Source organism: Cyprinus carpio, chromosome A7, assembly GCF_018340385.1.
Source record: "Cyprinus carpio isolate SPL01 chromosome A7, ASM1834038v1, whole genome shotgun sequence".
Taxonomy (NCBI): domain Eukaryota; kingdom Metazoa; phylum Chordata; class Actinopteri; order Cypriniformes; family Cyprinidae; genus Cyprinus; species Cyprinus carpio.
The window spans coordinates 32,526,322-32,553,596 of NC_056578.1; the positions used below are offsets into that span (position 1 = coordinate 32,526,322).

The following is a 27,275-nucleotide window of genomic DNA, read 5'->3' on the forward strand; positions in this document are numbered from 1 at the left end:
TAAATCTTTAATATACTTTTTAAATTCCTGTCCATTTGCTAAAAGACTCCTTGCTTTCTACTGAATTATCTCAAAATACATTATGTACCTTCCCCATTAGTAGCCTGCTAACCTTGGGGGCCACCTACAAGTGCTTCTTTAACTGGCTCTACTGTTGTTTCTCTTATGTCCAATTATTTCTCAGCTGCTCTAATTATTATCTTAATTCTTTCTGTTTTACTTGTTGTTTGAGACAGGTATTAATCACCTCTGCCATGAATGTTACAAATTTCACTTTATCAACCACTAATGAATCCTTGTTGATTTTGGATTTTCATGCTTGTAGATTTATTTTTGGTGCTTCACTACTTTTCACTCTTTTAATAGCATCAGCATATAATATTCCTTCTGTTATCTTGATATTTTGTACTTTTATTGCCCATTTCCTGACTTCACATCCTCCATATGCTGAGCTATGTTCTCTCCTGCAGTTACAGCATTGCAGTTTCTCCACATTCCCCATACTGATGTTCTCCTGCACATTTACCACACCTTTGCCTACCTTTGCATACAGCAGCCACATGACCATATCTTTGGCATTTACAGCATCTCAATGGCAGTGCTACATATTCCCTTGCACTGTACTGTAGCTCATAAACCCAACCATCACTTGTTGACAATACATCTTCTTCAAATTGGATCATTACAGACAAACTGTCTTTTCTCACTCCATCCCTTGTATACTGCATCCGTTTGACATTGCAAACCTTTGCTCCAGTTAAGCTCTTTTTAAGCATTTTTCTGAATTATTGCCAGTGTTTTTAATCGCAATGCCTTTTCTCTCTGCTTTTCATCTCTGCATTTTAGCATTATATTGCCATCACGTAGTGTTTTTGCATACTTAATGTTCCCTAGTGCTTCTGTCATCTTTAATGGGCTCTTTGATCTAGGCACTTCATATTTAATGATAACCCTATGTTCTTCTTTCCTTTGCATGTTTCTTCGACTACTTTCCTCATTATCACTATCCGTATTATGTTGATGTACTTTCTTCCTTTTCCTATTTACTAGATTCCACTCCATTCCAGTCCTACCTCCCTCACCAGCTTCTTCCATCCATTCCTCCTGTTCACTTCCTGATCCATCGTCACTGCCTACCATCTCAGCTCCAGTCACAGTTCAGTGCTGCCAACTGCCAACCTTCTCACTAGCCTTCAGACAGATTTTCTCATTGAACCGGTTCAAAAAGCCGACTCATTGGTTCCTGACATCAACAAGCAATAACATCTCTACACATTTCTTTTCTAACAACTCAGTGAAATGTTGTATCAATGGAAAATTCAAATAAGTCATTTTGTCAACACATATTGAAACATTAAAAAATAAAGTTACTTGTGTGAGCATATTGCTGATTATTACCATATAATTAACTTAAGTTAATGGTGTTTTGGTCACCGTTTCATTCACGGATCTTTTATGTCAGATATGACTGACTGACCAATAGGCCTATTGACTAGCCAACTTGGATAAGATTCCTAAAAGTTTCACACCTACAGCACACATTACAGACATTAATGCACAAAAGCGGATATGTTTTACATGTCTACAGTATAAAGAATGAATAAACCAGTCTTATAAAACCCTTGATTTCACTTAAGCAACTTTAAATATAATATGCATGCACAAAACACTTGACAGAAAAGTTTTTGCAGGTTTTAATAAAATGTAAATTAATAACATTCACAATCAGCATATTTCCAGTACGCGCCTCAGGCTTGTGCAGTATCGTCAACTCGCTCATCAGAATCTTCGATAATCCTCGGTTCGGTTCTGGTTGAGACTTCGGTAAACCTCTGTAAACTTCGACAGTTGGTTGAACGTGCGTCCTGCGTCATCAGCCCAGAACTAAAGTTTGATTCAGTTTGATTTGTGAACTGGCTCGACCGTTTACTTTCCGAGAACCGGCTCAAAAGAATGATTTCTTCAAGAACCGAACATCACTAGTAACTGCTGCTGTGTATTTGTAATAAACTGTCTTCCTTCACACAATTGGATCTGAGTTTTTTTTATTTTCGTGACAGCAGTCTTGCATGAATATTATAGAGGAAGTTCATTGTAATTTATTATTTACTGAATTACACACAGAAATTCAACTAAACTAATAATTTTGGCTGAAAGAATATTTAAGAATAAACTGTAATGAAATGAACCTTAATGTACTCTTTAAGCACATACATGCTAGATACCTTGTTTGTAATGTGTAAGAAAAAGAGTGAATGCTTACCACAATATGCCCCAATGGTAAAGCGTCCTAAAATCATCATTTCAAACGACCTGCTGATTTTGGACATTCCCATCAGGCCTCCACCAATAAACGCAAGGACATTATTGATAAGCATTGCTTTCCTCCTAGCATAATAAACAGAGAACATCAAATAATGTACCTGTATGTAACAAAATTTAAACATTTGGATTTGACAACAGAACAGAAACAGAAATCCTATAATTTTTTCCATATATTTAAAAGAACATTTGGTCACTTCTGCTGACAGTATTTTTACAATTACGTTCTGTAGGCTAGTACAGGTGTGCCATCCCAATGTTATGCATGCCACCTAAAATCAATCACAGGAAAGCACTGTGGCCTTCTCTGACCACGAATCCTTAAGGGCATCATTACCTACACAGCTTTTGTAATCTGTAACTGGAGATCTAAATGCTTGTATCACCACAATGCCCTTCAATAGAGTTGCCTTATAGTAAGAGTAGTTTAAATGCCTTTGCATTAATTAGTTAAACAATAATCCAGTCCTTTCTTAAACTTTTTCACTTGATGCTATGTTTCGCATTTGCCTATCCCCTTTGTGATTTTCTTCACTCCCTTTTTATTTTCTTTCACTTTCCTTTTCATTTAATCACTATATTCTTGAAGCTGTTGTTGGTATTACAATCAGTCTGTAATGTGGGGTTTTGGGGTTTGTTTCATGTTCTTGTTTTCATGACTTTTTTTTTTTTTTGTAATATGATTTATGCTGTTTGTTTCAAGCTTCCCTTGCCCTCTTGTATTCCTGCTATTGGTTCCTCTGTTCAATGTGTCATGCTCTGATTGACTATTGTCCTGTCATGTAACTCTCAGTTCTGTTTGATCATTGGTTGGGTTTGTCATGTGACCCTCAGTGTTTAATACACATAGCCTATGTTCCCATTATTCTTGGTCGTGTATAAACTGCGTAACCTGCTGTTTGTTGTTTGAGTTGTGTTTCTGTAATGCCAAGTTTGTCTCTGGTCAAGTCTGTTCATGCCATGCCAAATAAAGTTCGTTTCAAGTCAAGTCTTCTTTTGTTTGGATTATGTTTGGATTATTTTGAATAAACTGCACTTAGGTTCTCACTTCAACTTACCTTCAGTGTACTAATTGTTACAGAATACACGACCAAAGAAAATGAATCCAGCAGATCGCCTAGTGAGCCTCTGTCAAGGTAATCGCTCTGTTGAGGACTATGTGGCAGACTTTTGCGAACTGTACTACCAGGTAGATTTCAATGATACGTTCCTCAAGGACATTTTCCGTTTTGGTTTGGATAAAAGTATATCATAGTTAATGCCACGCGATAACCCACACTGGTCACTGGAACAATACATTGACTTTGCACTCTGTTTGGCTGGCTCACCATTTACTGTGGGGATAGTTGATGAGGAATCCTGCTATCCTCCAGTATCCACCACACCAAAGTATTTGCATGTTATGTCTGGGATTATTAAAGTCACATCAGAGTCTACGGAGCCTGCTCACGTCACGCCAGTCAAGACAAAGCCTGCTCACGTCATGCCAGTCAAGCCAAAGCCTGCTCACGTCAAGCCAAAGCCTGCTCACATCATGTCTGCAAAGCCACAGCCTTCTCAGATCATGTCTGCTACGCCAAAGCCTGCTAATGTCATGCCTGCTACGCCAAAGCCTGCTCACATCATCTCTGCCAAGCCACACCCTGCTCACGACATTCCTGTTACCCCAAGGCCTTCTCACGTCACATTTACTATGCCAAGGCCTCTTCACATCATGCCTGCAAAGCCAGCGCCTGCTCACACCAAGTTAGTTAGCAAAACAAACTTGTAGCCAATCAGCAGTAAGGGGCGTGTCTACTCATGATGTGGAGGAGAGAGATTTCAGTGCATAGGACGAACAATAGCCGAGCCAAGCGACAGATAGAGATGGGGGATAAAAAACAAAAGAAGAAACCGTCTGCGGCACAAAAGAAGGCATAAGGCAAGAAGTAGGACCCGTGTAAATATCAGATCAGCTTTCCAGCGCTGGAGACTGGAGAGAACTCAAGGGGCAGAAGGCCTGCGATCAGATGCAGAGGTTGCTTCATTTCTTCTTGATAGGGGAGTAACACCATGTCTGTGACGCAAAAGCTAAAGTCTGTCTAGTACACTGGACGCGACAAAGCGACCATTGAAAATCACTTGAAATTTGTGTCAATACGTCATAAATAGAACGTAGCAGCAATATTCTGTCAGTGATTTGTCATGTCGTGCCGTGCCGCATCCAGTGTAGATCATAGATATGTATATATATCTATTGTGTAGACAACATTACTGATTATAATGAGTTCTATAATATTTTGTCACGCCGCGCCACTCACGTCCAGGGTAGACACAGTGAAACATTAGTTTTACTTTGTTAAACAAAACCAATCGTTGCCTGGGTTGCTTACAGAGATCAACTCTGTACTGAATCATCATAACACCATTGCACACTTCATTCAGTGGTGTGAGGATAATTATCTTCATCTTAATGTCACCAAAACAAAATAATTAATAATCAGTTCTCCCTCACCTCAGCATTCTATCCTTATTAACAACCAAGCGGTAGAAACAGTCGAGAATTTTAAATACCTTGGGGTAACATTGGACAATCAACTTACTTTCGATCAGCATATCAGTGACATTCAGAAAAGCAGCCATCAAAGACCGTCAGCCATCCGTAAATTAAAAGGACTCTATGTTGCTTCTCATCATCTTTTGCTGCTATATCAAGAGCATGATTCAATCTATTATTTTATATTGCTCTACCTGTTTTTTTTTTGGTATGCTATCTGTCAAGAATAAGGCCAAACTCATTCGTATAACCACCAAAGCTTCTAAAATAATTGGTCTTCCCACAATAAATTTGACAGACTTCAATAATAGGGCCATCAAATGTATGGAGAACAGGACATCACACCCATTAAATGAGTACCTCACCTTACTGCCTTCAGGATGCAGATATAGGGTACCAAGGTACAGAAGGGCTTGCTTCAGGAAAAGCTTGATTCCTGCTGTCATAGAGGCCTTGAATAAAAGGCCTCGCTGAATAGGGCAGGATACGGACATTGATATAGGGCGGACTTTGCTAATGTAGTTTTTGACATCTAGATGTGTAATACTTATGACATGTTTTTGTGTCATGGTGACACTGTATGTGGAATGGAATGATGCTGTGAATAAGAATTTCCCTAAAGGGACAATATAGTCTAAAGTCTAATCCCAGAAACATAGTTAACCACTTGCGCAATATGGAAATATCTACGAAGTGTGCTACTTATATTTGTCAACCTGGCAACCCTGTGCACACGCTCTCTCTCCACTGTAGATAAACGCGCTTGCTTTCTGAAAACATCAGTTAGCTTGCAGTTAAGCGAACTCCACTTCAATATTCTCAGACAAGTGTAATTCATCAAGTGTTTATTTACGAGAGAGAGCGAAGCTGTGTATGTATGAATTGCCACCTTTTTGCCGCATTTCTCTATTAACAGTAAAGCTGTGGCTTTAATTCCTTTGTGTCATGTTCTGATTGGTTATTGTCCTGTCATGGTTTTTGTCATGTGACCCTCAGTGTTTGATACAAATAGCCCTCATGTTCCCATTGTTCTCGCTCGTGTATAAACTGTGTAACATGCAGTCGGTGAGTTGTTTTTCTGTTATGCCAAGTTTGTTTCTGGTCAAGTCATGTTCATGCCATGCCAAGTCAGGTCTGTTTCAAGTCAAGTCTTCGTTTGTTTGAATTATGTTTGGATTATTTTGAATAAATTGCACTTTGGTTCTCACTTCAACTCACCTACAGTGGACTAACTGTTACAGAGTCAATAAACTAAGAAACCTAAGAATGCTGATCATTATCATTGACGTGCCACAATATTCAAGTAGCTTTTTTTATTATTATTATTATTTTATATTATTACTATTTTTCTTGTAAATTCCAATCTTAAGTCCAAAAATTGCTTTCAGTTACATTCAGTTTCTGTGTAAATATATATATATATATATATATATATATATATATATATATATATATATATATATATATATATATATATATATATATATATATATATATAATGAAGAGTCAATATAGAGCTGTCTCACCTGCCAAAGTACTCTGAGAGGATTCCCACAGAGAAGGATGAAACCATGCCCCCAATGGAGAAGATGGCCACAGAAAGTGACCACAGAGATGTCAGAGTTTGTGAAGGGATCGGTTCTGAGTATCTTTCCCTCCATGTTGAGTTATAGTCCTGTTCAATGATCTGAGATCAGATAGGTGGAGAAACAAGAGAAGACAAGATGACGTGAGACATTAGTACTTCTAGGAAAAACTCATATCCCATATCACATTCAAATGCTGGTTACAGCATTAGTTAATTTTATGTTCATATACTAAGTTTCACCCTCCTGACACAAAAATCTTTCTAATCACATTTGAATGCACATGCCTAACATTGTTTTCTCAAGCAGGAGAAAGGGCTTCAGCTGTGCTGAATCTGAATGCAACATGTGAGGTGTACATGGATGCAAATGTAAAATTACTTACAGATAACTCATTGATTTTATGGGCAAAAGAAATTAAGCAAGGAAATTTGGGTTTTACATACATTATCATTTAAAAGTTTGTGGTCAGAAATATTTTAAATGTTTTTGAGAGATGTTTTCAAAAAAAAAAGCCTTATCACTGAGGTTGCAATTAACTGATCAAAAATACAGAAAAAAACAGTAACACTGTGAATATCATTGCAAATTAATTCAATTCAATTCAGTTCAAGTTTATTTGTATCGCGCTTTTTATGATACAAATCACTGCAAAGCAACTTTACAGAAAATTAAGTTTCTACAATATTTAGTAGTAGCTTACTAAACAGACGATTAACACTATTAACAGCAATTATGCAAACTAAACAACTAATTAAAATAACAGCTTTACATTTTAATATATATTTTGAAGAGTAATTTATTCCTGTGATGGTAAAGTTGAATTTTATTTAACATTATACTTGAGAATCATTATAATATTGCTAATTTAGTACTCAAGAAACATTTCTTAATACTATTAGTGGTTGTGCTGCTTTCCTCATTTTATTTTATTTTTTATATATATTTTGGTGAATAAAAAGGTTCAAAGGAACAGCATTTAAAAAAACTTTTGTAACATGTCTTTACTGTCACTTTGATCAATTTAATCCAACCCCAAACTTTTCGAATATTAGTGTAGATTGTAAATCTAAAGTACATATATTATGGTTCTGTGAAAGAGCTTTGCAAAAAATAAAATAAAATAAAAAACTAAAGTATAAAGTAGATCTTTAAGTGACATGACTATACTATTGTCGGTGTTGTGTTTCCTTGTTTTACCCCAGTCTTAGTTCCTGTTGTCCTTATTTGGCCCTTCCTGTGCTTGTCCTTGTCATTTGAATTCGTCTCCATTTGTGTCTCATTATCAGTTATCCTCCTCACCTGTCTGCCCCACATTATCTGCCCTATTTAGTCCTAGTCCATTCTGTTCTCCCTTGTCTGCTGCTAAATGTCATCCCTGATGTTCCTGTGTTCACTGGCTCCTTGTTTCTTGAATAAATTCCATCAAAGTATTCTCCAGTGTCTCCTCGTCCCTTCCTGCCTGTGTGAACCGTGACAGAACAGCAGACCTTAAACAAAGTAATCGGCACCCCCTTACCCTGTGTTTATTTTTCACTTTTTAAGAAGTGTTTTGTTCTTCCCGCTCGTTCCGCCACACCTAAATGGAGGAACTGGCAATGTTCATTTCCATGGCTCAGGCGAGCCCAGACCCCATCGCCTTCATAAGGGCATTCGTGCCGCTCGCCCTCGCCAGCTCCCTCGAGGGGAAAATGCTTGTGACGCTGTTCCGGATCGGGATTACCTACCATCATTCCATGGAGCTCCCAGACACAACCAACCTTGACTGGAAGAAGGCAGTCATCCGGTGTCTGGAGAGCCTCCGGTCCCAATCCGGAACCCTTCAGCCGGCAGTTCCCAAGCCCAGTCAACCGGCAGTTCCCGAGCCCAGTCAGCCGAACTTTAATATGGCAAGCCCATTGAACATTGATATGGCAGGCTTGTTGAACATTAATATGGCAAGCCCGTTGAACATTGATTGGGCAAGCCCATTGAACATTGAGCTCTCTCCAGTGTCGGCTCTAGCCCCCGAGCTCTCTCCAGTGTCGGCTCCAGCCCCAGAGCTCTCTCCAGTGTCGGCTTCAGCTCCTAAATTCAAGGGGGGGGGGGATTCCTGATCGCCCACAAAGGGCTCCCACGGAGGGCTCCTGTTCCTGAGTCAAGCCCAGCATGGGCTCCTGATATCCCGTTAAGCCCAGGGAGGCCTCCTGATCCCCTGCTTAGCCCACGGAGGGCTCCAAGCCTCGAGTTCAGACCTGTAAGTTCCCCCTGGCACTAGAACAGAAATATTTTCCAAAGTGTGACTTTTAGTAGATGAAACAATAACATAATCATAAGCTGTATGTTATTCTGGTCTCATCAGTGGAAATGTTACATCTAAATGTTCACTCTCACATGTGCCCTCAAAACACACTCTAGATCTAGAAGTTCTTGATTTGCTGTACATCAAAGAGGAGAACACATATTTTCACTCTCTTGGAAACTTGTAATGACACATACTGAAGTTAAAGTTCTTGAGATTTTTAAAGTTTAAAGTCAGCTAGATCAAAATATTTTTCAGAACTGATTACTGCACACTGTCATAGACCTAGGGTTTTATTCTCCGCAATAAATTCAGTAATTAATCCGAATTCCCAGTTTTCTAGGGAGCCATTAGCAGGGCTCTGTGAGAAATGTTTAATTTATTTATTTTTTTGACAAAGTGAGTGCCATTCGCTTATCTTTTACTTCACAGCTCTCAGACCTGTCTTTGAACTCGCCTGCTAGTCCATTTTTATTTTGCCATTTTCAACATGTCTCTTTAATAGAACTTTCTGATTTCATTAACAAAATGAAGTCTACTAACTCCTGACTGGATGTTGTTCCTTCCAAGATCATAAAAACAGCTTTTCCAGTAATTGGCCCCAGTGTCCAAGTGTTGATTAACTCATCTTTGGACACTGGTGTGGTTCCGAACTGCTTTAAGCATGCGGTTGTTCAGCCTTTGCTTAAGAAACAAGGTTTGGATGAAAGTTGCTTTAACAATTTTCCACCTATCTCAAAGCTATAGTTTTTGTCAAAGCTTTTGGAAAAAGTTGTGCAGTTACAGCTGATCACATTCTTAAATACAGCTAATTTATTAGAACCTTTTCAATCTGGTTTCACTACTTCTCACAGTACAGAGTCTACTTTGCTTAAAGTGTTCAATGTTATTTTGGTTGCAGCTGATGCCGGTAAAAATGCAGTATTGATTCTACTGGATCTTACAGCTGCCTTTGATACCGTGGATCATAATGCTCTTATTTGCCATTTAGAACATCTGATCGGTATCAGGGACACAGCCTTACGATGGTTCAGCTCATATCTCAAAGATAGTTTTTTTTTCTGTAGAGCTAGGCAAGTTTTCCTCATCTGCCCCAAGTATCTCAGGGCTCTATTCTAGGACCACTTCTTTTTAACTTGTATGCGCCCTCTGAGGGATATTATCAGGAAGCACAATGTTTCTTTTCATTTATATGCTGATGATACACCGTTGTACCTCCTGCTAAAAGCTGGTGATTCCATTCAACCATTGCTGGAATGTATCTCAGATATTAAAAAGTGGTTATCAAATAACTTTCTCCAACTCAATGAGAACAAAACAGAAATTGTTTTTGGTCCCTAAAAAATAAGGAAGGATATTATTAAGGAGCTGGGCAATCATTTCCCCTCCATTTCCTCACAGGTTAGAATCCTGGGCGTTATCAGACTCAGAATTATGTTTGTCCAAATTAATTCTGTCGTTAGGAACGGTTTTTATCAGTTATGGGTCATCTCCAAACTTATCGTGTCTTCAGGATTTGGAGAAGGTTATTCATGCTTGTATTACTTCTCGATTAGATTACTGTAATTCACTGTACTCAGGTCTCCCTCAATCATCGCTTTCTCGCTTCCAATTGGTACAAAATGCAGCTGCAGGGCTGCTGACTGGGGCAAAGAAATATGACCATGTCACTCCAATTTTAGCTCCTCTTCACTGGCTTCCGGTCCATTTTAGAGTTTGGTTTAAGATTTTGTTTGTTTTTAAAGCTCTTAACAATCAAGATTCATATTAAAGATCTTACAGCGGGGAAAATAAGTATTTGACACATCAGAATTTTTATCAGTATCAAGGGGATTTCCAAGTGGGCTATTGACACAAAATTTCCACCAGATGTAGCCATCAAGTCAAATGTTGAATTCATACAAAGAAATCAGAACATTTAATAATAAAAGTTGAGTGATAATAAATAAAGTGAAATGACACAGGGAATAAGTACTGAACACACTTTATTTAATACTTTGTAGAAAAGCCTTTGTTGGTGATTACAGCTTCTAGGCGCCTCTTGTCTGGAGAGACCAGTCATCTGCATTGCTCAGGAGTGATTCTGGCCCATTCTTCCACACGAATGGTCTTTAAATCTTGAAAGTTCCTTGGGCCTCTTTTATGAACTTTGATCTTCAGTTCTCTCCATAGATCTATGGGATTTAGGTCAGGTGAATGACTGGGCCATTCAAGCAACTTGATTTTCTTTCTTTGAAACCACTTCATTGTTTCCTTGGCCTTGTGTTTGGGATCATTGTCTTGCTCAAATGTCCACCCTCTTTTCATTTTCAGCTTTCTGGTAGATGGCAGCAGATTTTTATCCAGAATGTCCCAGTACATTTCTCCATTCATCCTGCCTTCAATAATATGAAGTCTGCCAGTACCCCTTGCTGAAAAGCAGCCCCAAACCATGATGCTTCCACCCCCGAACTTAACTGTCGGTATGGTGTTCTTGGGGTGGTGGGCAGTGCCATTTCTTCTCCAAAATGGTGTGTAGAATGACGGCCAAAAAGTTAAATTTTGCTTTCATCTGACCATACTATAGTCTCCCAATAATCCACAGGCTTCTCCAAATGCTCTTTCGCAAACTTTAACTGAGCCTCAACATGCTTTTTGTTCAACAATGGAGTGGTGAATTGCGTGGTGAGCGTGCATGGATGCCATGGCGGTTCAGTGCATTGCTTATAGTTTTCTTTGAAACAACAGTACCTGCTGATGCAAGGTCTTCCTGAAGTTCTGCCCTGGCTCTTGGAGAACTCTCCTGATTATTCTTTGAACTCCTCGGACAGGGATCTTACGTGGAGCACCTGATCATGGCCGGTTTATGGTGAACTGATGCTCTTTCCATTTCCGGATAATGGCCCCCACAGTGCTCACAGGAACATTCAGCATTCTGGAAATATGCCAATAACCATTCCCATCAAAATGCTTTTCAACAATAAGATTACGAAGATCTTGAGAGAGTTCTTTGCTTTTACCCATCATGAAGTCTTTCCTGTGTGCCTCCTGGGTCATGAGAAGCCTTTATAGGCCATCAGTTAGGACTAAAGCAGCTGATATCAATAAGTACTGATAGGGGGCAGGGTTTCTCTCTCAATACTGACAGATTTCAGGTGATCTCCTGGCTTTCTATGCCATTTTGCACCTTGTTATCTTCATGTGTTCAATACTTATTCCCTGTGTCATTTCACTTTTATTATGACTCAACTTGTATACTTAAATGTTCAGATTTCTTTGTATGAATTCAATATTTGGCTTGATGGCTACATCTGGTGAAAATTTTGTATCAATAACCCACTTAGAAATCCCCTTACTGATAAAAATGCTGATGTGTCAAATACTTTTAAGATCCACTGACAGGGCTCTTTTATCTGTCCCTCGTTCCCGTTTGAAAACTAAATGTGACAGAACCTTTTCAGTCACTGCCCTCCATCTGTGGAACCAATTGCCTCTAGACTGCCACCTTGCACCTTCCATTACATTTTTAAATCAAGGTTGAAAACGTATCTTTTCTCCTTTAGCATTTTAATTTCACTTCATTGTTGTTTTATTGTATTATGTCTTATTTGCTTCTTTTCTGTGTTTCCTTCTCTCTTTATTTTACATTGTTCAGCACTTTGGATAGCTTTGCTATGTTTAATGTGCTATATAAATAAAATGTACTTGCTTACTTAAAGATAGATAGAAAGTTATTATATAAAGTTTTTTTTTTTTTTTTTTTTTTAAAGTTAAAATGATTTTGAGAGACTGCAGATACACTTGATATTATCATAGCTGAATATTAAAATGTTTTATAATATAGCTAAGACTGTGCTTTAAACATTTAGTCACTGTAGCATTTGGACCAATCAGACACACAATCATTCATTATATTTAATGGATAATTCAGAAAACCCCCTAACCCAGAGAAGCAAACTATGTGTACAAACACTTCAAAAAGGCCGAAAAGGCCTCTGGTTACCATGGCAAGCAATGACAAATCATCTGATAACAATGGTTTTATTTCTCAAAGGAATGCTGGCAGAGCAGCTCTTACTCCATTTCCCGATAGGAAAGATACACACTGCCCATAAAAATGGACTCTTCTCTAATTAATTCATAGCCAAACCTTTCTATGAATGACTATGCCTATCCCCAGATCATTGTGTGCATTATTACTGTTCCTGTATATTGCCTTTTATATTGTACACTGTTTTATGCATGTTATGATAGACTCACTAGTTAATATAACCTCACCTATACCATATTTGGTATCTACAGATTCACATTTTGATCATCTAAATGAGTGTATATTATTTGTGGATGCCTATGCAACATATTAGTGTTCTATGAATCTTTAATTTTTGCATCAGCACCCAATCCAGTAACATATGCAAAATACCATGCTCGAAAGACAGAGTCATAAACTTTTCCTTTGAAAGTGTAAGTCACCATTGGCTCTTTGACCTCCCAGAGGTGTGTCCTCCACAGAAGTTGTAAGGCCTCTTCTCTCATCAGCTTTCTGTCTTCCACTTTGTTTTCTGGTTGCTAAGTCACAGGGTCAGTCCAGCCACACCTGGCAGGCCTCAACTACAGCTATGTCTTTGCTTTCCATCTGGGAGAAAACTGTCCTGACCACCTCATTCAGAATAACATCTTTGGAGTTCACCACCCTTCAAACCCAGAATTCCAATGCAATTCCAACACAACCAAACCTTCAAACCATTAAGACTTTCATTTGACACTGCATCCAGGTGCTCGTTCAGTGGCCAAGGCAATACAAGTAACGTACATTTAACTAAACAAAACAGAGGTTTAGTATAAGATGTAGACCCCGTTGTAAAACGGTGCTGATGGTATGACGCGGGTGGTTAACTGACTCCTTTTCATGGCGTCATTGCCTGTTTCCCGGGTTCATTCATTCAGTCTCATTTGCCCTTCCCCCACGTATGAGTGATTATATGTTTGTTTAGACTAATTTGTGTTAGTGTTTAGTTAATAAAACCTTTTGTGCACAAATTACATGAGTTTCTGATTCTGTCATTGTTTCTAAATCAATGTCTCTTTAACCATTCCTGATCTTTTCACATGCTCTAATTTATTAGTACTCTAAGAAAGTTATTTTCTGTGGCCACAAAAATAACATTTCTTAGAGCTCTTTTAAAATTACATTGTATCACCATCAATAACTCGCCATTCACCATCGGTCAAACCGGCCCCACTCTAGATCAAGAGCCAAGCCAACCATCACCCCACTGTGCAGAGCAACAGCCAGAGCCTACCGCAGGCAGAGAGCCAAAGCCCTCCGCGACCAAAGAGCCATCGCAAACAATTGAGCCAGAGCCTCACAATCATCTGACCAGGTGCAAGAGCTGGCAACAACACACACAACAGTGGATGAAACGGTGGAGAGCGAGGGCATGACTCTGAGGATTTAATAGACTTTTATTCAGTTATCCCCAGTCTTCCATCTTTTTCTGAAATATCTGCATGTCCTGTTATGGCCGATGAGGCAGATTACGAACTCCCTGTATTTCTTGAAACAAATGTAAGGGAAACAGGTCAATTTAGCTCAAAGGGAATCATTTAAGATTTTAAAGGGAATTTGAACAGAATCACTGTTTCATGGCTGATCACTGAAACGGCCAGCGATTCACTGAACGAGCCGTTTAACATCAAATCTGCGCTGGATATTAATATCCAAAGTATAGTGAAAACACTATTAATTAGCACAGTAACAAGATCTGCAGTTTAAGACATTAACTTGTAAGCACAAAACACAATGTACTTCTCTTTTCAATATGAATAAGGCTTTATTAGATAAATCTAAGACATATAAACTAATCTAACACATAAGCTCACACATTCACACAAGTTGCAGGAGGATAGAGAGTTGGGAAAGAATGAGTTTAAGAGAATGGAAATGTGAAATCCCAAGTTTACAGCAATACGTGAAATTGCATAGACATGAACAACCATCAGTCACTTAATTAACCCTCGCATTGAGTTCATCAATTAGGTTAAAATTATATTAGATAACACCAGTACAGATGTGAGTCTGGAGGTTACTTGTGTTGCCTGTGTAATGGGGTTCCCTTTGTTGTCGCTGAAAAGGGGGTTTCCCGAAGTTGCTGATTGGCCGGAAGTTCAGTAGTCATTGAAGTGACGTCTTGGGAAGCCCGTGGTTGGGCGTAGGCTGAAGATGCGGAGTTGTGGGCTGGTTGAAGTTTCAGACGGACACGCGAGATCAGACTCGGAGACACAGCGTTACAAAACTTAACTCAGAACACGAAACTCTCAAACGGAAAAGAAACTAAAGTAAAAGAATAGAAGTAAAGTTTGACGAGACTAGGTGGTGTTTCTTCTCATCGTGGCTAAGTAGCAGCAGGCGTGCAGTCCGAAGCACGCTGGAACGGCGCTCGAAGAACACTAAAAGTGATGACAAAGCATGACTAAAAGCAGCAGCTAAAAAGCTGCTAGCAAAAGCTAAACGAAAGCTAAAAGCTAAAAGCCAAATTTGATGGTGTCCTGAGTATTTAAACTGGCATTTTGGCCACACCTCAAATGTTGTCTTGACCAATTAGATATTGTCTTTTCTCGGGGTGTTGAATTGTTTGTCCCCACCCATTCATAAATCATATGTTATCTTATCAAGCACGTGGTCCGAATTTTCCCGCTCTTGCAGGGTATAATTTGGACATGATTCCTATAACAAGAATATGATACATTTGACAAATAACTGATGGTCAGAAACGTTTCAAGCAAGAAGATTCGAACACACACATACTAAACATGAATATGATCCCTTAAGCTATTCAAGAGTTATTTAAAAAGACATACACAATAAGTGATTAGAAACATTAAAGTCAAATGTGTGGGTTACATAAATGATATGGAGTTAAGCAATGGACTGATATCCATTTAGAAGTCTTTTTTGAGTTCATTTTGGTGCATATATGCATTGGAAGGCATTCTCTGTGCCATTCTGTGGGGTAAGGATATGTCCTATGAAGACCAGAGGGGTTAACAGGTCTCCTTAGGAATTTCAGTCTGGTTCTGCTAGGTGCGGGGGAAGTCAATCCAATGATCTGGTTTACTCTCATGGCTTTACATGTGAGGGTCAGACTGTCCATCTCTTCGATTACTTGCCCCAAATTAGACAATCTCTTCTTCGAATTGAAATTGTCAATAATGGTTCTAATGGTGTTAATGTTGAAAGCTGTTCTCTGAAAGAGTTGGTTAGTTATCTTGCTTCAGACTGTGGTGCTAGGAGTTGATTTACAACATCCTGCCTTTCTGTAGAATTCGGCTCATGTTTCAACCAGGCTCCCGATCGAATCTTTAATTTGTCTGGTTCAGGCCTCATACGATACACAAATATGGAGGTCTGTTTTGAACTGTTTGTCTGGCTGTCCTGTCACGACCATGGAGGTCGTTCCCTTTTCTGTGACACTCCCTGTCATAGGAGTCATGATCTCCAAGGCCGCATTAACCATTGGGCTAGGCGGGGCTGAAGCCCTAGGGCCCAAGCAAGAAGGGGGTCCATGATTGGCTGCGGAGTAGATTCACGGACATCGGTAGCCCCACCACGCCCCTCACTTTTTAGCGCCATTATTTAGTGAAGTTTTTCTGTAAATTCCATGCATTACCATCAGAGATTAAAACATCATATTTGAATTTGGTTTACCAAATGCATTAATTCTATATTTTACTTTTAAATGACCTGTGCACGTATCTCCTATCAGGTAATCGCTGTGTCTAATATCTGCATTCACCTATCTTCACTTTGATCTGGTGTAATCTTGAAATGGTCATGCAAACCAAAACAATCTTAGGTTAGTTTGATTATTAACGTGATGGATGTTTAGCTTTTTTGTGTTTGAACAAATTCTATAGGCCTAGTATCATGGGCGTCGCTAGGCCATTTTTAGGGGGGCTATATATGACTACTCAGCCCCCCTAAAATTTTGCGATTAGCTCTGTACTGTACATGAATTCGTGATCGCCTCAGTCCCCTTTAAATTTCAAATGAAAATGGCGGCAGACTTCGAATGGCTCCTCCCCGTATTTCAGCGTGCTCTTTTTCGGCACAGAGTGAGAAACCGAGGACAAGGTGTGTGTTTATCGATAGATAATCTAGATTGTTATAATATCTGCATCTGTGCAGTTATTTGTCATAAATACAGTTTACAAAATATAATAGGCAAGCAATCGGTTCCCCATCTATACTGTAGTATATTTTGTATTTATAGCATTATATTTCTATAATATTTTTTGCTGCGTTCACCCCTGCGTACCACAGGTTTCCTCTAGTGAAAATGAAGCACATATGAACGCATACTTTATAAAAGGATCATGTTTCCATTTTCATTTGAATATATCCTCATCCTCACTGGGGATCCTAAAATAAAATAAAAAACAACTTAGAAACGCCCCTGCCTATATATTCGCATATGGGTTGAGAAATTCAGTTTGCACGTCATGATGTAAGCTTTTCATTTAAACGTATTTCAAGCATTGTGGTTTAAATACGTATATAACTGTTCAGGGACATTACTTACAGTGGGAAAGAATTCATTTTGGCAAATGCGTGCCAACTCTCACAAGATAAATAAGCAATGGCAGCTTCAAAAACAAGCCCAATATTTTTTTTTTATGATTTATTATAATCAATTTTATTTATTATCAATTATTTATTACCAATAAATGAGCCTGCAACATATTAAACTGAAACCACCCTTTTATCTGAAAGGCAAAAACATAATTTATGTTACAAAAATCAGCAAACTGCAACAAAATGGGAACAAAACTCATCTCCAATCACCTGTGAGCAGAATAGGATTTGAGAGATGGAAAAGGAGAAAAACACAAAAGCTTCAAAGGGGAGCTGTAAATATCCTAGTAAAATATAAGCTATTCGAACCAAATGTATTTGCTCTTAGTATTAGTATAGGACAACTTGTTTTTTATTACAGCCTGTGATAATTAAAACATTACAAAAAAATTGTAAAAAATTACACTGCAGCAGTTTTATATTATTGCACTGATTGTCTATTAAATGAGCATGTTTACATGCACATTCTTAAGCCGATTATTCTTAATAAGCTGAAAATGCACTTCGTCATGTAAACGCTGTAACCAATTCACTTTCGATACTACACTCGTACAGCATCTTGCTAGATGCATATGGGAAAAAGCTTTTTTTCTCCTGAACTGAAGCCTTTTTTGAAACTGCACGGCCATTGGTTCATGCAGTGTATTAAAAACAAATTAAGGCTCTTAGCTCAGCATCTTCTCCTGGAATTCCTGAATCTAAAAGAACCGCCCTGATCTGGTGATCAGTGATCTATATAGGGTGACGATGTCACACCCTCGGGATTTGAGTGAGCCAATGAGGAATGGTACCTTTTGGAGGAAAGTTTTTCAACTCTTTGTCTCTAGTATGTTGTCTTGCATATGAAATTAGATTGGGGGGTTCAAGAGAAGAATCTTTAAGATTCTTATAAAACTAATGTGTTACTAATGCATAAGTATCAACTAACTAACTAATGCATAGGTATCAACATATAATATACACTCTCATTTAGATCATGAAAATACGAACTCATAGATTCCAAACATCATATAGATCCATCATAAGCATGCATAAAACATATACAATAGACAAAAGACAGTATACAAAGACAGTAACAGCATGCAAAATACCCTAAAGTATATGTGTGTTCATTCAAAGAAAGGTTTTTCTATGAATTAATTAGAGAAGAGTCCCTTTTTATGTGCATTATGTGTCTGTTTTTGAGAGACTATAGTTAAGAGTTGTTTTGCCATATTCCTGAGAGCAATAAACCTAGTGTTATCAGATAGTGTGCCTTTGGTTGGTATGGAACCAGAGGCCTTTCTTGAGGGGGTAGTTGCATTTTGGGGGAAGGGTCCATAGACCCTTTGGTTAGATGACCGGGCGTTAGATATTATTTGTTAAATATAACAGATAGTGGTGTGTCCGATTGGTCAAAAGGCTACAGATGCATACATTCACATCCAGATAGCCCCCAGTCACAGGCAATTCTTGAGATTCAAGTTTGAGGGAAAGGCTTATCAATACACGGTCCTTCCCTTTGGGTTGTCTCTGGCCCCCTGCACTTTTACGAAGTGCATGGATGCCGCTCACTAGCCTCTGAGACAGATGGGAATCCACATTCTCAACTACCTCGACAACTGGCTCATTCTGGCCCAGTTGGAGGCAGAATTAATATCACACAGGACCCTCCTTCTCAGCCACCTGGAGTGCCTGGGACTCAGGGTAAATTTGGCAAGAGCATGTTGTTCCCCATCCAACGAATATCGTTCTTAGGAACAGTTTTTGACTCTGCCCAAATGAGAGCTGTAGTCATGCCAGAATGGGCTCTGGCCATACGGAGGCTGGCAACCTCCTTCAAGATTGGTACCTTTCAGATGATGCTGGACCATATGGCAGTGGCATCGACAGTGCTACAGTTGGGTCTGCTTCGTATGCGCCCCCTTCAGTGCTGGTTGAAACCACGGGTTCCATCCCATGCATGGCGTCACAGACGCCTGCACATCAGGGTAAGTCAGGCCTGTGTAACAGCCTTGGCTCCCTGGTAGAATTCCCGTTGGATGGAAAAGGGCATGGTTTGCAGAAGAACAGCTGTCATGACAGATGCCTTCAACTCGGGTTGGGGGGTGCTGTTCAAGGGCATACTGTCTTTCGGCCACTTGTCGGAAGCGGAAAAAGGCTTCCACATCAACTGCCTGGAAATGCTAGCAGTATGTCGAGCCTGTCAGTTCTTTCTGCCAGTCCTAAAAGGACACCATGTGCTTATCCGATCGGACAACATGTCTGTGGTGCCCTACATAAATTGCCTGGGAGGCCTCTCCTCAAAGCATCTCTTCATTCTGGTAGAACGCCTCCTGGTATGGTCTCAGCTCAACCTGTACTCACTGAAAGCAGCGCATATATCGGGAAAATTGAACCAAGGAGTCGACATGTTATCAAGGAGCAATGTCCCCTCAGGGGAGTGGACGCTCCATTTGCAGACAGTTCAGAGGATCTTGGAGATCTTCGGCGAGGCCGAGGTGGACCTCTTCGTCTCAGAAGACAACTCTCACTGCCCAATTTATTTCTCAAAGACCAGGGACGCATTGGCCCATGACTGGCCCAACCTCCTTCTCTATGCTTTTCCCTTGATCGCCCTGATCCCACAGGTAATCAGGCGAGTAAGGGAACAAAAACACAAGATTCTCCTTGTGGCCCCCCTTTGGACGACCAGCCATGGCTATCAGAGCTAACTCAGCTGTTGATAGTGGCCCCTTGGCCCATTCCGCTGAGATGAGATCTCCTCTCTCAAGCAAATGGGACAATATGGCATCCTCGGCCCGACCTATGGGACCTGCACCTCTGGCCGCCCGACGGGAGCCTTTGAGCCTCCCAGAGTGAGTCTTAAACAAAATTTAATAAACTAGAGCCCCGTCTACGAGACGCCTCTATGCCTTAAAGTGGTCTTTTTTCTCCACTTTGTGTCTAAACCGCAGCAAAGACCCTCATACTTCCAATTTGACAGAAGTGTTGACATTTCTGCAGGAGCTGCTGGATAAGGGACGCTCCCCATCCATGCTCATAGTCTATGTGGTGGCTATAGAGGCTACTCATACTCCTATTGCGGGCCAATTGGTAGGCGGTTATCTGCTTCCTAAGGGGTGCCAGGAGGCTGGATCCGCCACGTCCCCCTACCATCCCTTCATAGGATCTGCCCATTGGGCTGAGGGCTCTGAAGTGCCCCGCCAACAGTCTGCCAACATTCGGTCGCTATCGCTGAAGACTGCGCTGAATTTAGCACTGGCATCAGTAAAGCAAATAGGGGACCTACAGGCACTGTCCATTAACCCTGCCTGTCTGCCTGGAATTCGGGCCTAACGACACAAAGGTCATCCTGAAACCAAGGCACGGTTACGTACCTAAGGTGCCCCTCTGATGAGGACAGAGAGTTATCTCTGCTCTGCCCCATCAGAGCTCTGAGAATCTATATTGAGCATTCCGCCCCTTATAGGTGGTTGGAACAACTCTTTGTCAAATTCGATAACCACACTAAAGGACTTCCGGTCACAAAGCAAAGACTCTCTAGATGGATAGTAGACTCCATCTCGCTAGCGTACTCTTCTTTGGGCCTTCAATGCCCCATTAGAGTACGGGCCCACTCAACTAGAGGCATCGCCTTATCCTGGGCATGGTCCAGCGGTGTGTCCATTGTGGATACTTGTGAGGTGGCTAGTTGGGCCTCGCCGTCCACATTTGCAAGGGTATATAACCTGGAAGCCCCAGCCTTACAAGCCAGGGTCCTTTCCTCTTGAAGAGGCACGCGCTGTGTAAACAGATCTGTCAGAGAACCCTTGGCCATATCATGCTCAAGCTCTCTGGCATTAGTTCACCTGTTAGCTCTCGACACCCCGGGGTGTCGATGTTACAGGAGTACTCTGGAACGATTAACCAGGCCAGGTGTGACCTTAGGAAGCTCAACCCGTCTTAGCCTTGGGTTGTTGTTAAATTCTCTGTGGACATTGGATGCTTATGGAAGTTTGATACTTTTAGTCGTTCCACTACATTAGCACGGCATGATTGTACTGGTCCCATATGCGTCTAACAAGTTGCAGTATGAGTTTAGTATCGAAAGGTAATGTACTCGGTTAGTAAACGTAACCCTGAGATACGGGAACGAGTACTCCATTTCTAGCCGTGCTATGTAGCTGCACGACTCAGTCGTTGCTTCAGTCGAAGTAACCTGAGAATCCTGTGGCGAACGCATTGGCATTGGTTCGTTTTTAATACACTGCATGAACCAATGGCCTTGCAGTTTCACTGCGTGAATAAAAAAGGCTTAACTTCAGGAGAAAAAAGGCTTTTTCCCATATGCGTCTAGCAAGACGCAGTACTGTTAGAGAGCAGCGAGCAGAGGAGAGGCAAGCTGAACTGGCTGCGCAGAGCGGCGAGCTGATCAGCGGCGAAATCCAGCTGCTTGCAGGTGAAGGCGGCTTCAAGTCTTGGGTTCCAGCGAAGAGAAGAGATCTACGTCGCTGAAGGAGAATGAATCAGTCTGCCTAGGTGAGATGCCCGCTTATTTAGCCCATTACCCCGCCCCTTTGGCGGGCTCGGTCAAACTCGCTCTCTATAGGCTCACGTGGCCCAGCCGTGCCGTCATTGGTTTGTTTTATTCAACTCCACGAACCAATAGCCATGCAGTTTCACTGCGTGATTGAAAAAGACTTCAGAAATCGGAGAAAAGGAGTTTTTTCCCATAGCGTCTTAGCCTAAACGGCTTAAGACGCAGTACAAGTGTAGTATCAAAATGGAATTTGTTATTTTAATAAGCTGATATTTGTGAGTAATCAGCATTACTGGTGTGCATGTAAAATTGCTTACTGTGAGCAGACAGAGTGTCAATCGGTGCACTGGAGGATACGGCGAACATAAAAAAACGAAGTTGCTTGTCAGATTTCCATAACAAGCAACCATATTTTTTTTAAATAAGCCCAAAAAACCGCAACCTGTGACCCGGGATTTTTTCAGGCAACTTTACAAAAAAAGAAGCCTACGGTCGTGTATAATATGCAGACTTGGCAACTCTGCTGTTCATACAGCGCCTGACTAAACTAAGAGTTATTTTTCGTGCTTTGTGTTTAAACGTTTGAATACACATAGTTATGTGCCAAAATGCCTGTATCCTTGTCAGCACAGTCATTTGTGTCTTAAATGAACGTTAATAATTAAAAGATGCATGTGAACTAGTTGGCTATATGAGATCCTGGCATTATATAATGAGATTTTAAAGGGATTTTCACCCAAAAATTAAAATGCTGTCATCATTTACTCAGTTTCAAGCTGTTCTGAACCTGTATGAATTACTTTGTTCTCCTCAACATAAAAGAAGGTATTCTGAAGAATACTTTTAACCACCAGTTTCTGGTCCCTGTTGACTCCAATCGTGTTTTTTTTTTTTTCATACAGTGGAAGTCATTGGGGCACAGAAACTGTTTGGTTACCAGTATTGTTCCAAATATATACTTTTGCATTCAACAGCAGAAGGAAACTCATACAGGTTTAGAACAACAACATAACTTCTGCCTCATATTAGACATGCTCCAACACTAAATGTGTTTTAAACTGTGTTGATTTTGTACAGCACTTTGGTCAATGCTCTGTTGTATTAAAAATGTGCTATATAAATAAACTAAATTTTTCTGTGAACTATTCCTCCAAAGCAGCCTAATGTAGCTGTTGTTGCCATTTGTGTCAATAATGTAAATTAAGCATTAGAACGAAAATCACTCACTGTCCTTGACCGAATTACTTTTGTAAAATAAATAAGAAAGTATATTGAATTTATACAGTGAAGTCTATTCAGTCTATTTGTAGTCTAGTCTATTTAATATTTCTTATTCAGTGCTTTGTGTTTGTAGGTCGATTTCTTTGTTATATTGTATTTCATGACTGTTTACTTGTCTTCAGTAAGTTTGTTTTTACATAGGCTAGTATTTTTTTTTTTTTTTTTTTTTTTTTTTTTTTTTTTTTTTTTTTTTGTGATATTGGAATTGGTAACAAGTATTACAAAATTGCAATGCATCAAAAATTTTGATTGGATAAAAATCCTATTTTAAACTATATATCATTATTGTGATGGGGGGGCCCTGCAGTAAGTCATAGCACAGGGGCCCAGTGAGGTCTTAATGCGGCCCTAGTGTCTCTCATCGGCTCTCTGTCTCTGCCTTGGGCTCCTTTCCCACCTGCTCCACCACTGTTGGTTGGGCTCCTGGAATCGTCAGCCATTACTCCACCATGGCTCCTTCCTCCACTGGCTCCACCGTGGGCCGTATTCAAGGCTGTGGTCTGGGTCCTGCCTGGCTCTTCCTGCTCCAAGTCCCTCCTGTCTCCGTCCTGGCTTCTACCTCTGTTTGCTCCTCCCTCCATCGTCACCGCCCTGGTTATCTGCCTGCCTTTCTTCCTGCCCTTCACCACTGCCTCGTCCTTCTCCCAAACCCCCTCCCTCCTTTGTACGCCCTGTCACGCTCCGAGGTTGCACCTTCCGGGATGGGGGAGTTCTGTCATCACCATGGACTATTAGTTTGTTTTCTACCCTCATGTTTTCCCCTGACCTAGTTTTCCCTCATGTGTTGATTAGTTCATTCTGTTCACCTGTGTTCAGTTAATCTAGTCATTGCTCCCTTGTTTGAGTTAGAATAAGTGCTCCCCTTTCTGTTCCTTATGTTGTCCGGTATTGTTTGATGTTGTTTTGCTGTGTGTTCCCTTTGCCTTCATGGGTTATCATCATCTTGGATTCTATTAAACTCTTGTGTAGATGACCTTCGTCTTTGTGCGCATTTCCTCAACACGTTGTGTGACAATTGAATGTTCGCCGTACGAACAGATTAGTTGATGGTAATATTAATACTGCTAAAGTTACTACAGGCAGCTGATATAAATAATAGTAATTATTTATATACATTTCCCTTTTGAGCTGTCGTAAATATAATCACAATCATTTAGACAACATAATATCCTGTTGTTGTTTTTTTATTATTAAGCTTTAACAATACATTTATAATATGTCTAAAATATCTATGAGTAACTGATTTAAGTATGGATGAAATATTACCTTCTGTGGAGCGTTGATGACTCCAATGTTGTAGCCAAACTGAAGGGAACCCAGTACAGCAGTGAACACTGACAGTGCAAGGGTTCCAGTTATTCTCTGCAGGACACCAAAATTTACAATGTTTATAACAGCAATATCATAAGTCAAATGTCAAATATCATAAGACCCATTAGTTAATGTCACTTAATGCATTTACTAACATAGATTAATAAATACTATAACATATATTGCTCATTGATAGTTTATGTTAACATTAGTTAATAAAAAATGTTAGTTCATATTAGCTCAGGCCCATTAAATATTAATAGACAACTTTTCATTTGAATGTTAGTAAATTAATAAATGCTTTAAAAGTATTTTTTTTTGTTAGTTCATGTTTACTAATGTAGTTAACTATTGTGAACAACTGGAACTATTCAAATATAATCACATGTCAAAATAAAACAGTTACAAATCTGTAATGTAAAAGTTACAAAAAAGGTTAAAATTGGTTATCTAGACCATAAACTAAGGTTTAAAAAGTACTTACAGCAATACTTTCATACCTGTATTACAGCAATACGATGACTATCAGACCTATCTGTCTATAGTTTTAAATATACATTTTATATTTCAAATATTGTAATTCTATATTTATTGGGATATATATATATCATGTGTTCAGAGGTAAATGGTTCAGACTGTTCCTATGTCTTTGTGGTTCATTTGGCATTAGTAGCATGGGCCACACACCTGTCTTTTCACTGACTGTAAGCACCACAAAATAACCCCTTTCTTGTTTATATATTCTGACACTGAATGTTGAATACACCTCTCTAACCAAATGCTGTATTCATTGTGTAACACTTACTGGCACTAAATACACATATAAATGTTTTAAAAACTCTTACAATATGCATATCTAAATGAATTTCTAAATGAATTATATATAAATAAATAAAAAAAAATAATAAAATAAAAAAAACATGTGTTGCTTATATTTTCATTGTTGTATGATATAAAACACAATTAACTAAAACTAAATTAACTTTATTGTGGGTTTGTTCCCTAGCATGACCCAGCTGTTTTGAGATTTGGCTATGAAGTTGTAATGATATATTAAAACAATGCAAAACTATTTTTTTAAGTTAAAGAACAGTAAATGTTTACAAGAAAAGTTTTCTTGCTTACCATATCTGGAGGTGTATACTTTTGCAAACACATTAGCATGACAAATATATGGTTTTATAGTATGCTATACTTCCTATGAATGACAAAACGTTAAAAATGAGGTCTTTACACATGCTGGAATAATAACAATATTGTTGAGGTTGGCCATTAGTGGTGTCTCCGATTCATTACTATCATCACACCACAAAGTGCGGTACCAACAAGTACTGGTATTCAGCTAGTTACACTTTATCATTTAAAGTCTGCAATGCTTTTACTGAGTACCTCCAGGTCATTTAATAGCAAATATTTGACCTTGAAACATATGACTATACTTCCTCCAAATGCAAAGTTGACTTAATTGCCATCTAATACTCTCACTTGATCGCCATATCCCAAGACAATTTTATCATCTTACCAGAAATGACAGAAGCTGCACATCTGAATTTGAGTCTAATATTTAATCAGACACATTCTCATAATCTATTATTTTAGGTTTTTAAATCAAATAATATCACAGCCATTAATGCAAACATGAACATATTATTGTTTTAATTGCAAGCAATTAGAAATTGTGTTTAAAATGTTTATATTTTAAAGATTCAAGCTCAACAATCGTCATCAGAGTGTAACACAGATCATATTATCTAACATACTAATACATAATCTACATTGTCATTACCTCCCCTCCCAACTGCTGAAACCCAGCCGGCATGATGCTGAGTGTGCGAGACTCAAAGTTTTGGTCCTGTCTCGCAAGTCTTCTCCAAACAGTATTATTCCAAAGCACTGATCTGTGAATTTAATTGGTCCTTTTAAACACACGCATAGACAAGAGCTAGACAAAAAAAGTATAGAATATGGATCTAGGCTACAGTTTTAATCCAGTGTCTATAATTTTCTCAGTGACACATGAGGTTTTAAGAGGAGGGCATGGGAAAACATGCTCACACACTCTCCCCTGCATGTATTTCTGAAGTTTGGGCCAAGGCAGAGGGGAGGGGTTTAGATCTACGTGAAAAGTGTAGCAACAGTGACTAGACTTTCCACTAGCTTCATTTCTACAAGGTTGATTTGTCAACGCACAAACTGTCTTGACCTTATGTGTCATTGCGTAAAAAAGTAAGGGGTACAGTAACATGGTTTGCATTAAGTTTGCTTTATTTCTGTTTTAAAAGCTTTTGTCTTTGCACAGATCTAAAGAGACAGAAAAAGAGTGGTGGACAAATTAAATTTACCATAGAACTGAGACAAATTACTATAAAGTTAAATATTAATGAAGTTTTATAGACATTCTGTATATCCTCACTTATAAGCTAAAAGTATTATTTGAATGTATGGTTTGAGATCAGAGATTTACTTTGTTGGTTCAACTTCTACCACACGATTAGCTGGCTCAAGAGAGTCCAGATGCCCAGCCTGATGGTTTTAGAACCCAACAGCATGGGCCAAGAGTGGTTAACTGGACTGAACTAGTCCCTATTGTCAAGCTTTTCATAGCTTAAAAATCCCTTACTATTTTGGAACACATGCCTCAGAGGTCACAAACTCTGCCTATAACCCCCTCCCCACAAACTCATTCCCATGTCACACGAAAAGAATCATCCCGAGGCAACAGGTGTTCCTCAATTGTGGACTGTACCACTTATATCTTGAGGTGTGCGGGGTCTTTTTTTTTTAGTTGAAATTTGTTGTGAGGCTGGGGGTTAGAATCTGACACCAAAACAATATGATTGATG

At 39.4% G+C, this 27,275-nt stretch overlaps 1 protein-coding gene across 1 annotated transcript in view; it reads right to left on the reverse strand.

Annotated features, from left to right (window-relative positions):
* Nucleotides 1-26,337, reverse strand: part of LOC109053535 (solute carrier family 2, facilitated glucose transporter member 4-like) — a 69,108-nt gene extending 42,771 nt beyond the window's left edge. Inside the window, exons 1-4 of the mRNA XM_042760851.1 lie at nt 26,219-26,337; nt 24,388-24,483; nt 6,385-6,545; nt 2,264-2,388 (exon numbers count right to left, since the gene is read on the reverse strand). Coding sequence (XP_042616785.1) covers nt 2,264-2,388; nt 6,385-6,545; nt 24,388-24,483; nt 26,219-26,251 — 415 coding nt within the window. The 5' untranslated portion in view covers nt 26,252-26,337. The remainder of the gene's footprint in view (nt 1-2,263; nt 2,389-6,384; nt 6,546-24,387; nt 24,484-26,218) is intronic.
* Nucleotides 26,338-27,275: the final 938 nt, after the last annotated feature.